At 34.0% G+C, this 16,074-nt stretch overlaps 1 protein-coding gene across 6 annotated transcripts in view; it reads left to right on the forward strand.

The window, feature by feature from the left end:
* Nucleotides 1-16,074, forward strand: part of Grm5 (glutamate metabotropic receptor 5) — a 529,892-nt gene that overhangs the window by 418,412 nt on the left and 95,406 nt on the right. For all 6 annotated transcript variants that reach the window (XM_031387268.1, XM_031387264.1, XM_031387267.1 and 3 more), the window contains 2 exons: nucleotides 4,554-4,800; nucleotides 13,559-13,727. In XM_031387268.1, the coding sequence (XP_031243128.1) occupies nucleotides 4,554-4,800; nucleotides 13,559-13,727 (416 nt within the window). The remainder of the gene's footprint in view (nucleotides 1-4,553; nucleotides 4,801-13,558; nucleotides 13,728-16,074) is intronic.

Consider the following 16,074-nt stretch of genomic DNA (forward strand, 5'->3'; position numbering starts at 1 on the left):
AAAAAAAAAAAAAAAAGAAATATAAACATAAAAATGTAAATATTGGTGAGACTTTTATAGCATACGTATATGCTTACACTGTTTAGTTTTCTCCCACTTACTTTTACTTCCCATGTTCTGGAGACTTCAAATTTGATATTATGTAATATTGATGCTATTTACATCATACAAACAATACTTACTCAGGAAAATATGTGCCTGGTGTACTGACACTTATCTGTAAACCCAGTACTCAAGAAGTTAATGCAGAAGGATCTTGATTTTTGAGTCCAGCCTGTATTTTATAGTCTGGTGAGAAAAATAGAAAAAAAAAAAGGTAAGAATAGAGAACAGAGAAAAAAGGTAAAGAAAGAAAGAGTAAGGAGAGATATAGTTTGGAGGATGAAGAAAATGAGGAGATGGAAGATGAGAAGAGGAAGAAAGAAGAGGAGGAGAGCAGATGAGCTGGTTGACTCCCATCTGTAAACTCGAACCTAACTTCTTAGGCATTTTGTTCTATTACTAATTCCATTTTCAAAGTCTCTGCAGTCTTGCGTATTTATCACATGGGCCTCCTCAAGTTCTTAGTCATTATGATAAGCAAGCATTTTCACTGTATTCCAATGAGATCCAAGAGATTCATGAGATCCAAGGGAGGAAGTTAAGAAAGTAATAGACTTGAAATTGTGAGTAAATGAGAAAAGAGAAGTAACGAGCATGGGTTTTATTCCTATCTGTTCATTTTCCTGATAGAAAAAGAATGCTTTATTAATTGACTAGTTTGTATATCTTTCTTAATTAATTAATTAATTAATTTAGACAGAATTTTGCTATGTTGTTCTGGCTGTCATGAAATAGGGAGAGAGAAATCCATATTAGATGGTGAAAACACATTGATGACAAAGATTGAAGTAAAACACATGAACTAAAAAATATCTATGAAAAGATCATGTTACATGTTTTCATTGTTTAGTTTTTCTTAAATGAGTACTGTTCTACAAAGTAATGATTTCTCAAGTAATCTAATTTGACAAACTGAAGACTGGACTTGGTATATGGTTTCATGTGTGGAAGCATCCTGTCATCTATCTGGCTCCATTCACATACTCATCTTTGGTTAGTAGTGCCAATCATGTGTTGGGTCCTATATTAAGCTACAAAGATGCATCTGTGCCCAAAGGAGAGCCTTAGGAAGTCCAAAGTATTGTGGAAACTCATTAAAATCTATCAGCATAGCTAAATAAAAACAAAGTGTGGCCTTAATTTAAGTTACAGGTAGATTGAAAACAGATAATTTATGTTTAAGATGTTTAGTATAATGACAGAACCTCAATGTGAGGAGTATTCTCTAGAGAAGGGAAAGGGTGATGGGGTAATAAAAAATGATGTGGAATAATAGCAAACAGAATGCATTAATACATATGTCATTGTCAAAGAACAAACTTAAAAATGAATGTGGTAAATTGTCTTTTAGAGAGGAAAGGACAGTGTTGACAGGTATGGGAGGGTAATATGAAAAAATGGTATGTGAGAGTAATAATGTACTATTTGAGTGTTTGAAATCACGAAACACAAAACTTAATCAAAAATGAACTTTAGTAACTCCAGGAAAAAAGTACTCCATCCAGCATTATTATTAAATTTTATAACTATACTGGAATCATTTTCAGCCAGATAAATAATGCAGAATCCATATACATACCCTCAGGGAAAGGATACCAACCTCCAAAGTACAGCACTAAAAGCAGGGTATAGAAATATTCTACCATCTCTATGGTAAGTTATGAATGAAACTAATAAAGTCTTAGAGAAATAATAAGCTAGGATATCGTTTGCCCTTCTACACACAGCAGATTCTGCCTGAAAGAAGTACTGTATGTCTAAGAACTAAGTACTGTGTGTCTAAGAACTAAGTATTGTATGTCTAAGAACTAAGTACTGTATGTCTAAGAACTGAAAAGGATAGTGTGGTTTGCATTTTATTATCTTTCAAGGTTCTCACTTTGACTTTGAATGTACAAATACAAATATAAAAATGTCCAAATAACTAATACATTACAAACTCCAAAATTCCATGATAAAAGTTGGATTAGAAGAAAATAAATAGTTGGAAGAACTATAGAAAGATGTGGTAGGTTGAATGACTATAGAATGATATCAACGTTTATAAGATGTTATGATTGACATGCTTCGGGAATCTTACGATGGATCAGCTGGATTTAGACTCAAAAGCCACAGAACATCCAGCTCACAGTGATGGATTCAGACAGACTGCAAAGGTTTAAACCCAGTTTCTGCTGCCTAGCTGCTGTGAGACATTAACAAAATTAATGCATGTCTGGATCACTCATAAAAATAGTATATATATCTTCAGGCAATGATAACAGTGAATTGTGTCAATATTTGTGTCATACTGAAAAATAAAGATGTTGTATTGGTCTTAAAGAATCCTTACTTATATGACAATTGAAACATTGGAAATAGTATCAGGAACTCAACAAGGAGTCTAATATCTCATAAAGATATAACCAATCAGTTAAGTTTGTTCTGTTTTCAAAATGTGTACTGAATCAGAACATACCTCCCCTTTTCTACTACTGTCATGTTAATCAACGTAATATCTCCCTGTTTAACAATTCAAGCATTATTTTCTTTAATTTCTACAACAACCAACCAATTTGTCACTTGTCAGTTAATGGCTTTCCACATGATCTGTGCTTAACATAAGACAGAAAATTAATCTTTTGTTCCTCCTTTCAAAAATAGTTGGATGCATGCATACTAAGTATCTAAGATGCTAGCAATCTTAACTTTAATATTTATATATTCAGATACTGACTAGGGTAAACCACTCAAACCTCTTAGTATCCTTATAGCACAATTCTGTAAATTATAACACTTCTTCAACTTTCATTCTATTTTCCACAGAGAAAAGTAAAGTTCTCAATGAAAATCAGAAAAAAAACTCCAAAACCATATATTACATAGCCATTGTTTTTTCCCTTGTGACAGATATTATATTCCTTTTCCATTTCTTTATAATCATTAAAAAATATACTAGACATAGATGCATTGGCATAAGCTAATGTATCTGTCTAGAAAAAACTACTCCTAATCTTTATATCTTAGATATGAAAACATAAATCAGCCTATTAGCAATAGGACTTATGTAGCTACAAATCCATACGTCATTCACCTGATTCCATGCTATTCACAATCAATACAACAATCGTGTATAATTTGACATCCTAATGTACTTAATTAATAAATTAATTCTTTAGTCCTTTATTCCATAACTTCTAGTAGGACAGTTTATGGATGACAAAAATATTATTTGAGACTGGAGAAGGTGGGTGATAAATTATCAAATAAGATAGTAGAGACCAATATCATTCATTCTCTCAGCAAAGAAGACTTACCAGTTGGGGAAGTGAAAACTGTTTGAACATTTTGTGAGCCAGGAAGGTACAGTATCATAGCTTATTAGAGAAATTAATTTGAAAATCAAGTAAATGGATAACATGAAAATACAATGCTATTTTGACAGAAGTCAATGGAAGAAGCAACTCTTAATGTTGTTAGGAATTCACATCTTTCTTCAATGTTCATTTGTCTGTCTTTTATCTGTTCATATATTACATCCCAACCACAGTTTCACCTCTCTCCACTCCTCTCAGTCCCTCTCCTACCTTCTCTGTCCCCAAGATCCATTGCTCTCTCATTTCCTTTCAGAAAAGAGCAAGCCTCCTACGGATCACATTGGGACATGGCATAACAAATTACAATAATAATCTCTATTGTCAGCAATGAGAGGAGAGGTACCTCCTCTCATGTTAAGGCCCACCCAGGCAACCCAGTATGAAAACAAATGTCCCAAATGTATGCAAAAGAGTCCCCCAATTCCCATGTTATGACTTCCACAAGGACACCAAACTATATAACCATAGCATATATGCAGAGGATATAGCTTAGACCCATGCAGGTTCCATAATTGTAGGTTCAGTCTCTGTGAATCCCCACTAGCACTGATTACTTGATGCTATAGTCCATGTTCTTGTGGTACCTTTGATCCCTCTTGTTCATATAATCCTTCCTCCCCTACTTCTAAGAGGTTTACTGAGCTAGTATTTGGCTAGGGGTCACTGCATCTGCTCCCATCAGTTACTGGGTGAAGCTTCTCTGATGAAGATTAGACAAGGCTATGGTCTATGAATAGCAGGATATTATTAGAAATTATTTCATTGATTTTTTGCCAGTCTTATTTGGTTCTATGCAAGTTCTGTGGGCTATCCAGCTTCTGATTCCTAGTCATCTCATGCAGCACATCTTGCAGGCAGGATAAATTGTAGGTTGAAGATTTTATGGCTGGGTTGATGTCCCAGTATTTAACATTTTAAAACAAAACCCACAAATGGTAGGTAAGAGTTGAGAACAACATGTTCACATGTATTTCTGAGTGTGGTCCCCAGTTGTAAACCTGATGGGCTCTTTCTCATTGCTTAGGATCTATAGTATAGCTATAGAAAGGAACTAGGTAATATTTCAAAGTTAATCCTTAACTTATTTCTCCACAGGTTCTCTGACTCTGAGAACGCATCATGTTCAAGATTCCAAAATGGGATTTGTAATCAATGCAATCTATTCTATGGCTTACGGACTTCACAACATGCAGATGTCCCTATGTCCAGGCTACGCAGGGCTCTGTGATGCAATGAAGCCAATTGATGGGCGGAAACTTTTGGACTCCCTGATGAAAACGAATTTTACTGGAGTTTCCGGAGATATGATCCTATTTGATGAAAATGGAGACTCTCCAGGAAGGTACTGTTACAATCTCATTGTTGACAATAGTGCCTGAGTAGTAATCACTTTCTATCCTGAGTGTCTTTCCCTTTTGGTTACTCAGGTTTCTGGGGCAAGTTTTGTTAAAGCTCTTATTCCAAAATAAGGCAAGCCAAGTAAGGATGGCCTCATTTCTCTGTGGCCAAGAAAGAACACCGATGTTAATACTCAGTGTATACTTTTGAATTCATCACCACATTCAGTGGCATAAACTTAGAGACATGATCCTCTACTCATTATAGACAAAGAAAAATACATCCCTTGGATCACTCAGGGCATGTTAGTCAGTTTATTCCCAGTTTTTGGTTACTTCTTAGCACAAAACTATTCTTAGACTGGAGCAATTCTCTTTCTAATAGTCCAGGATTATGGTGGAGATCATTCTGCTCTCTTTACTCTACTTGATGGTGAGACACATCAGACCATCCTTTGTTATCCTGTAACAGAAGCAACTATGCCGTTGTTGAGTCAACAAACTGCCTTTCAATCTGAATATTCTACTATTTATGTGGAGGTGACTGAAAATTATGAAACTTGATCACAATTAAGCCATCATTTAGATAAATCATTAGGTATTTTAAACTTACCAGAATTTATTTCTATCTCCAACATTAAAGACTTAGGTTTTGTTAAACACTTAGCTTATAATATATAAGGGATAATTACTTTAATTTATTGTCAGAGGTAGGTAATTACTCTGCTGTACAAAATAAAACAACATCAACAACAACAACAAAGAAATGAAAAATATCAAGCACATAAATAAATAACCCAAAGGCTCCTTTGGTTCCAGGTTCTTCTCCCAGCAGCAATTTTTGCCTCCCAGCTGTGTTCAAAGAATTATCTGCATACTGTTTGCAGCTAGTCCTGAGAAGAGAGTGACACATGAGTCCCCCCCACTCAACTTGCAACCCATGTGGCCACACCTTCTGCCAGCAACCTTGGTTTAGCACATGTCTACATTCTGAAGTACACTGGAGTTGGCCCTTCATACAGCTGGCAAATTACCCAAGCTTCACTTCCAAGAGGCAGACCGCTAGTTCCAGGTCACAGGGCTAAGTGAAAAACCTGGTATTTCCTATATTCGAAAGACTTAAAGAGTTTTATACTAGCCCAGACATTTGTGAAACTAACTGGCTTTTTATTATTTTCTACTTTTGGAATCTTCTGCAAGTCCACTGTTGGGAAACAGAAACATTTTCTTAGTAGCAAAGAAAACTTCACATGCACTGTATGTCTGAGCGCTAAATCTAAACTCTGATTCCTGGGTATGGATTTACTGTTCTTGTGTAAACATCTATAGCACCAGTGTTACCCTGGGCCCTGTTAATAAATTGATGATAGCATTATCACTAGCTCAAGAGCTTTCTTGTCATGTGTCCAAGCCAGATCAACAAATCATAGGAGAAAGAAATGTCTCTGGTGGCTCAACTCCAGCCCAGTGGGAAACATGAATGAATTAAGCAAACCATCACTACTTCATTCACAGTGCTTCAAGATATTTGTGGTAGAAGTACTTTGGGGATACTGCTTCCTCATCCCTTTCCAAATCTCTTCAAGAATAATGAAATTATAGGTACTTTTTCAATAATAGCATATACACTATTTTGCAAACAAATTTTATGAATTAGTGTTTACTTAGAGTCTATTCATGAACTGCTATATTTAAGTATTAAAATACTAATAATTAGTAATTACAACTTTTTGTTTTGCCAATGCATCTAGTTTATATAATGTTTATGCTGAACTCATTAATAAATAATATTAATATAAATAGATATATAAAATATGTATACAACCAAACAGGACAATACAATAGGAACCCACCTGTAACATTTAACTAGTATTTTTGTCAATGTGTATAGTTCAGAACACACACTAAACTAAATACATTTTAAATCCTAAGAAATCAGCAGTCTTCTATCCTTCTTTTTATTTATAGAAAGTAAAGTTTACAAAGGGTAAGTTTGGATTGGCTAGGGAGATGGCTCAGTGTTATAGAACATAAGCTAGTGTGAAGACCTGAGGTCAAAATCTCCAGAATACACAAAGAGCTTAGCATGGTAGGATCTATCAATAACAGCAAAAATTTGACTGTGAGAAGCAGAAAAAATAAGTATTTTGGGAAGCCCAAAGACCAACCAAGCTACAACACACACATACACACACACACACACACACACACACACACACACACACACACACACACACTTGAATGGCTGACTCACCCAAAGCCATAGTATTAAAAAAATGAGTGTTAAGGTTTTAAATATTCTAGGCTTCAACTTCTCAGTTTATATATCAGCCTCACAATCTACCAGATCAAAGTGAAATAAATATATACTTTTGTGAAATGTATTTTCAGGAATTATATTAGGTTTTGTGATAAAAGTTTCCTCCACACTGGATTATAGGAATTCTCAGCTGAGAAAGGAAGCAGAGGAGCCTGAGATGGTGGAGGCTATTGCTAACTGAGCAGAGTGTTAGAAGATCCTTGACAGAGAAAGGAAGGCATTGGTGTGTTAATGACTGATCTCAGTGCTATGATTGTATACCTGACAGGACACAATTTTACAGAAGTAAATATTTATTTCAAGTATTGATTTGAGGGTTCAGTCCATCGTGGTAGAGAATGCATAGCGCAGGAATCAACTTGCAGCTGTGTCGCAATGAGTGTGAAGTTCCACCAGGACCACAAGTCTAATGACCTCTGCTTCACCTCTTGTCTGAACCTGAGAAAACATTTCTTAGGATCACTGTTTGAATATAATACCCCAAATCCCATTTATCAGGTACTCTTATTAAATAAAAGTTTCTAAAGTTTTCATTTCTATATCTTGATGCTATCATTATTATATGGTGTTGCTACTGATGAGTGGAACACTATCTCTAGGGCATCTTTTCTATTGCAAAGTTTTTGGGTTTTGTTTAGTGAACTTTATACCTTTAACGTTATATAGTTACTTGGCCCAAAGCTACTTTGTCCACAATGCCTGCCACTTTAACTATACACTTTTCCTAACCAAACTACGAAGGTTTTTTTTTTTTTTTTCATAGCTTTTTGCTCCCTTTTACTGTAATACAAATAGGAACAGGAACAAGCCAGCTCACAGCTTTGATATTATGGTGTGCAGGATCTTTTCATGATTCTGGCAATTGGAATCCCTCATCACACCCAAGTTATTTCTTCCTTTCTCCGAACAACTTAGTTCTTTACTTTGGAACTCTCTTTAATTCAATTATTCAGAACACAGCAAGATTCTTTAATAGCACTTAACTTGAATGTCTAGTATTCCAATTCTGGACAACCTTGTACTCCTTTTAAAACCTCATTAACATAGTTTTATTATCCACATCTCTGTTTATACTCTGATCTTCCCAAATCCCTACAGAATTCCTTGTCATTCTCTGCATGTAGGACTCTATGTGTCCTTCTTGACACAGACACCAACTTTTCCATACTCCTCTCAGAAATCACCTCCAAATGCTTAAGAACAAGGTCAGGTAGTCACAGTAATAATCATATTTCTCAGTATCAATGTTCTGTTTCCATGAGTTTCTAGTAACTATGACAAAATACTTGACAAATAAAGTAAAAAGAAAGGGGACTTTTTTTTGCCTCCCACTAAGAGGTTGTAATCCATCATGGATGACAGATAGTAGGATAGTCATAATATCTCACACTTATGATTACAAGAATATAAGGCATCTTGATCATGGAACACTGGTAGGACAAGAAGTAGAAGCAGTATGCAAACCTTAAGCCTGCTTCCTAGTGATCCTTGTAATCCGGCTAGTTCTCACCTACTACAGGTTCCACACCCTCCTGAAACATCCTCACCATCCAGGACAACGGGAACAAACTCATGAGCACACGAGAGACATTTTAGATTTAAACCATAAGATACAAAAATCAGTTCTGACTCATCCATTAAGATTATTTAAGCATACTCTTTGATTACTATTTTTCAACCTTATTTCTGGTGAGAATACTATTAAACTATAATACTTTAATTTTTAAAAATGATCTATTTCTGATATAGGCTCCTGAGTTTTTGAATTTATAAAAGTTTACATGGCTATCATGTCTCAATGTGCTGTGCAAAAGCAATCCTTAATTAACACATCAATATTTTTATATCAGAACATATGAACATTTCACACTCTGCTCTATTAATAGACTATAAATAACTTCATAAATGTCAGGTTTTATCCTGAGATAATTATAGATAAGTTTATGTTTTTCTACCAAATTAGTTATAAAAATATTATGATTTTCAGAGTTCTAGGGATTTCAGTATTGCTTATTAGAAGCATCAAACTTTACTCTTTACTCTTAATAATTTAGGCCATGAGTTTAAAAAATAGGTTTTTCAAATTTTAGTAATAAAGGTTTAGAGTACATAGTAACATCCAACTAATGATACTGTGTCTGTGAATATATTTTACTAACCAAATTGAATTGTTAAAGATTATTTCAAGTATGTTAAAGACGCTGTCTAGTATGAGAGCAAAACTTGCTGGGAAACTGTGTCAAAATGCTAGTCTTAAGAGGACTGGCTTCTGTCTATGTTGATCATGACTGCACAGAGAAGATGGAAAACATGTGGTAAATTGAATACAACTTATTATTTAAATCAAAATTAAAGAGTATAGAATGGGATAAATGAGTATGTGAATGTAAAATATTGGGAAACAGTGACATAAAGAAAAGTAATGGGAAATTATACTGGGACAGTGTTCTTATACTTTACATTAAGTGGCTAAATATTGATTTTAAGTAGAATAATAAGGCATTCTGTAGTCCCTTAAGCAACCACTGAGAATTTTATAAAAAAGATATATATATATATATATATATATATATATATATATATATGTGTGTGTGTGTGTGTGTGTGTATGTGTATATATACATATATATGTGTATGTATATATATATACATATATATATGTATATATATATATATGTATATATACACATGTATATGAAGCCAAAGAAGGGATTTAGGAAGGATTCACCTGAAAAAAGACAAGAGAACTATAAGTGAAAGAATAAGAACATATAGGACAAGAAAAGAGCAATAGAAATTGGAGAAAGTAGTCTGTACCTAAATTATTCTTGATACATTGCTATTTGGGCCAAAGGATCGTGAATAAACAGATTTTCTATATAAATATTCTTATTTGCCTAGATAGAAATCTGAGTTTTAAAAAGTAAAAAGATAACCCTTAGATCACATAAACATTCATTTATTTTTATATTATAATTGAAATAGTTTAATCAGTATAGCAAGAATTCCATTATTGGTAATATTATATTAAATTTTGACCAATATTACTATCTGGTCTTCCTTCCAGTTATGAGTTACCTGACCTCAAAAACTTAGATCATTAAAATGATATGATTTCAGGGTGGGAGAGAGATGACCCAGCAGTAACAAGCTCTTCTATAGGACTTGAGTTTGATTCCCAGAACCCATATGATGGCTTCTCACCATCTGTAGCTTGAACCCTAGGGGATCTGACAAACTTTTCTGGACTCTGTGGCACCACTCACACATGTAATCCACAGACAGACATGTAGGCCAAAACATCTATAGATAGACAGATAGATAGATAGATAGATAGATAGATAGATAGATAGATAGATAGATACATAGATAGATATGTTTTTATAAAATATGCATATGTATATATATATATAATAATTACATATATACATAGCTAATTTTTTAAAACAATGGTGTATCTTGTGGACCTTAGCTGAAAGTTCCATTGCCAGACCATTGCCAACTTCACATACATTTACTCGTCACATACACATTAAAAAACTTGCATCTCCACAGTTTTGCCTTCAAGTGATTGTTCAGTTCCCAGTAACATTGGTATAGTCCTTTGTAAGGATGCTTGATGTAACGACACTATAAAACACCCTCATATCTATAATAGCCCTACTATGGTCTCTATCTTGGACTTTTTCTAAATGGAATTTGTTGACATACATGATTTAGCTTTCTTTCATTTTTACTTTTGTTTTTGAATAATATATAATATTGATTTGAAATTGTCTTAAGGATGCTTCCTGTCTTAAGGATACTCAGAAAGAGACAGCTGTGAAGGAAGAATTTTTCACAGAATGATAAAGAATTAAGAGGCTATAGTAAGAGAAAAGTGCAATCGGGAGGGAGTAGGGGAAGAAGGAGAAAAGGAGAAAATAGGCTGACTAATAAACTCTCTCTAGAAGATCCCTGTAATTAGTATAACACTTTAATCTTTTTTTTTCTAATACTATTTTGTAACTGGGGTCTATAACAAACCAACAGAAGACATACTAAATTATTCGCTGATCTTTTTGGAAAATAAAATAAAATAAAATATCCTAGATTAAATAATGGATAAAAACTATAGGAAACCACTAAATTTTAAATTTTCACCTAACATTTGAATATGGATACTTTTGAGACACTCATTTTTTTTTAACTCTTGAAAAAGACTGAAGTCTACATCCCCTTTGTGGGTATTGTTTTAAAGTATCTTTCTGTTTTTGAAAAAGTGGAGAATCTTTCTGGAGAATCATTTCTATATACCTCAACTTTTTTTTTTTGGTGCATAACTACTGAAAGTTGTTATGGAAATACTACATGTTCACAGATAAGCAATTACTGATAGGATTTTTGTTTTTGTTGTCATTGTTGTTGTCTTATATGAAAAAACAAAGCCAGTTCCAAAATTGAGACTTGGTCTCTGGGTTAATTCTTTTAGTTTGAAGAATTAAACAAAAATTAAGAATTGACATTTCTGAAAGTTAATTTCTATCAATAAGTCACATGATGTTCCCTAGAATTCTTATGTTTATTTTCAAGCTCAGTGTCTTCTTACCCTTTAGGCTTCCCTTTTATAGAAACTGAGGTTGTGGGACATAGATCACAACTAATCTAATGAGAAGAAGGAACAGTAGGCTTAAAGTATAAATGCTTGCTTCAGGTCCTGACTCTGACATCTGTGTTCTGTATAACTTGGTCATAACAATAATCTCAATGAACTTCAGTTCCATTATCTATAAAATTAATATCTTAGTTTAGACATTTCCAGGACTGGAAATTACAAGAAATGGTATTGTTCATCATTTTTGTGAGCAAATAGAATCCTTTTATCTCTTCAAATCATCATCAGTGAAGAAAGAAGTCTCCAGATACTGAAATTTCTTTCAGACTATGAAGTTCAAAGGGTATTTTCTTGGAAAAAATTTCACATATTAAGACTTATAAGTCTATGTGTTTGAAGTAGCCAGTGGATTATACTATATAATTATTTTTACTTGACTGTTCTCTGTCCTGACTCCTTAAGTCACTGCATATTTAGAAACCACAGCCCAATCCTGATAGCATGAAAGAAATATCCCTAGAATCATTATTTAGAAATAAATAATCTGAAAGCAAATAAAAGAAATTCAAGACAACTCCAAAGTTATTGACCAGGCGAAAATGTATTAGAATAGGTTAACTCTGAAAATGAAAACACAAGTGTAAGTTTAATGAGCAGCCAATAGAAAATGGGATCACTTTATTACACTATTTCAGTAGGTTATATAAAGTTTTCTTTAAAGTTTCACATAGATAATCTGATTGAATGTGTCAATTTGGTAGATATAATTATAAATATAAAAACAAAGCATTGGAAGTTAGAAAGAATATTCATGAATTCTTTGCTGATGTTGAAAGTTCTGTAAGTAGGAAATATAGTATAGAGTATGAGGACATCCCATCCTAAGGAACACCTATAACAATGTGAAAGGCTGTGGAGTGTTTCACTGAAAGATCTCTGTTTGGAAGACTGTATCACAAATACACCTCTGAAAATATGAGAAAGGGCTTGCAAATTGGACATTGATTTATTCTCTTTATATTTTTGTCTGTAGACTCAAAATAAGAATGGTAACTAAGAAAGACTGAGAACCCATAGCATGCATTTACTATGTAGTATTTTCAGATACAGTACTTTAGAAAAATTTTCAGTATTTTTAAAATCACTCCTTAAATTATGTTTATACAATAAATTTTACCACTGATAAGTGGTGAAATAAAAGCAAAATCAGACCTGTCTCTCATTTATTCTAATTCATAAGCTTTCTGTAGCTTTAGTTAAAATATATAATAAAAATGAGTGTAACTAAGATATTTTTAAAAACTCAGGCTCTTTCAGATTTTGAAAGCAAGAGCTCTTTAGTTGTAAACACCAATTTCAAGAAAAAAATATGACTGGGCATCATCATATTTTATAAAACAAAATTTATGGTACTGAAGTATTCTTTCTAAATTACCTTTGTATTCTTTAATACCTTATGAGTTCAAAGAATAAGTAGACTTCACAGTGAGTAAGGAAACTCGTTAGCATGTTGCTAAAACATCGTTACCTCCCTGGCTTCTTCCACAAGACAAACAGAAATTTGTACTTAAAATTGCTGAAGTTATTTCAAAACTGTCTTTCATCTTTCCTAAGATCCTGTCACTTTCTCATATGGGATTATTTTCTATTTCAGGTGTAAGTGTGACTCTAAAAATAGATATCTGTCATAAAAATCAACAAACACAAAATTTTCTATAAACATAATACTAAAGAAAATTTCAGTATGATTTTCAGAGCAGTAAGTGTATTTAGGGGAATGAAATTATATGCTTTGCATATACAAATATTCATTGTATTAGTTGAATAACTACTATATTCTTGTTTTCAAGGTATGAAATAATGAATTTCAAGGAAATGGGAAAAGATTATTTTGATTACATCAATGTTGGAAGTTGGGACAATGGGGAGTTAAAAATGGATGATGATGAAGTGTGGTCCAAGAAAAATAGCATCATCAGATCTGTATGCAGTGAACCATGTGAGAAAGGCCAGATAAAGGTAAAATGGAATCCAGATTTCTTTAACTGGTTCAGACTTAGTGGTCTTAATTCTCATTGTTTCGGTTTTATTTGGCACTTGTTTTGCTTTTTACATTGTAAGCATATATTGGGAGACAATGAGTTTGTCTCTTTATTTTATTCTGATCAATTCTTTAGGAAGGTTAGCATTTAACTCACAATAGTCTGTGCCTGATAGCACTTTCATAAATACACTCTTGGACAAGGGAAATACCACTCACCACTGGCCAGCCTTAAAGGAAAAGTCTTTATCAGCAACAAGCAAATGGAGGCTCTTCACTGACAGAGACAGGTGAGTGATTTCACACACCTTAGCTGCAGCCATGACCTGAAGCAGAGGTTTGAGGTTTAGAGACATGTGGTTTTGGAAAATTGCCCAACATGACACAGCACACATGGCTTTGCTCTGCATCAAGTCTGTGACCTGAATGAACTTTCTGAGACATACTTCAATGCTGTCTCACTCTGAGTACAAACATCCTTACAGGGACTATGTAACCAGTATCCATCTGGGTGTTGACACCTTGAAGAGCAACCCTGCCTGGCATCTAAAGTCCCCTTCAGTCGTAGGCCAGGCGAGGCCACAGTTGCTTCTGAGTAAGAAGTCCATGGCACGCTAACAGCAGACATTCACAGAAAGCACCAGGCACTTTTTAAAGAGCAAAGAAACAGGAAACTGGGTTTGTACTCACATGCTTCTTTCTTGCCTTTTGTTTTCTTAGTTGGGGTCTCACTATGCAGCCCTGTCTGGACTGGTACTAAGTGGACCAGGCTGGCCTTGAACTCACTTGCCCCTGCCTCCTGGTGATTAAAATGTGTACCATCATAAAAAAAAAAAAAAAAAAAAAAAAAAAAAAAAAAGAAAAAAAGAAAAAGAAAAACCCACAATAGTCTGAATAATTAATCTGAGCTCATTGATCCAACTGAGGAGTCATATTTAGTCCTGTTCACTCTTCCTCCAGATGAATGCTTGCAAAAAAAAGATATAAAAATAAAATGATTCCTGAGAATGAATAGCTTAGAACTGGAAAATATGGTTAACAAATAGCTATTAGAAATCTCCATGTAAGGACTGGAGAGATGGCTTAGCAGTTAAGAGCACTGACTACTCTTCAAGAGGTCCTGAGTTAGCTGTTCAGTGGTGGCGCACGCCTTTAATCCCAGCACTTGGGAGGGCAGGTGGATTTCTGAGTTTGAGGCCAGCTTGGTCTACAGAGTGAGTTCCAGGACAGCCATGGCTACACAGAAAAACCCTATCTCAAAAAACAAACAAAAAAAAGAGGTCCTAAGTTCAAATCCCAGTAACCACATGGTGACATGGTAGTTTACAACCATCTGTAATGGGATCTGATGCCCTCTTCTGCTGTGTCTGAAAACAGCTACAGTAAACTAATATATATATATAATATAAATAAAAAATCTTTTAAAAAATCTTCATGTAGTAGTTCAATAAGATGTATGGGACAAAATATATATGTCATTATAATTGGAGGATTAAATATAAATGAGGAAAAACATATGCAACACAAGCAATATCATGAAATTGTAATAATTTCATTAAAAGATCAAAGGTGAGAGAGAAAAACAAGGGGGGAGTTCTTCTGAATGAAATTTCAAGCCTCAGACCAAAAACTGGTTATAATTTCAAGGAAAGAAAACTGGTGTATGGAAAACAGGAATAGAGAAGGTACAGAAGTAACAGATAGGGTGTTGGAATGACATTGACTAATCCAGAGTATAGAAATGGTTTCTATAAGTAGCTATCATGAACGAAAACATTAGAATAACAGGGGAAGAGCAATTTTATGGATAATTTTTAATGTTATACTAAATAAACAACTTATATTTTATGACACAGAAATAGTAACATAGTATTGAATAAAATATTGACACATGTTGGCCCATAGTAGATATTGAGAAGTGGAGTGACAAGCGAAGAAACAAGAAGGAAGAATTAAAATACAGGACACTGACTGTGATGGCAAGGAAAAGAATAATGAGGGCCAAAATATACAGAAGTGACACTGGAGAAAAGTTTGAAGATTACAGCAACTCAATGCTGACAGATGTTTAAGTATTGGGTCAGAGAAGAAAAACAAAGTATGAGAAAATCAACTGGAACTCCAAGTATCATTGACATAAATGAAAGAAAAACAAGTACCTGAGAAATGGTTCAACAAATAAAGATACTTAGAAGAGCACCTGACTAACTGGGTTCAATCCCCAGGACTCATTATGGGAAAACTAACTCTGGTAATTTCTAATGTCTTCAAGAACATACAAACCTAAACACACACATGCACACACACACACACACAAGCGCACAC

This window comes from Mastomys coucha, unplaced genomic scaffold, assembly GCF_008632895.1.
Source record: "Mastomys coucha isolate ucsf_1 unplaced genomic scaffold, UCSF_Mcou_1 pScaffold21, whole genome shotgun sequence".
Taxonomy (NCBI): domain Eukaryota; kingdom Metazoa; phylum Chordata; class Mammalia; order Rodentia; family Muridae; genus Mastomys; species Mastomys coucha.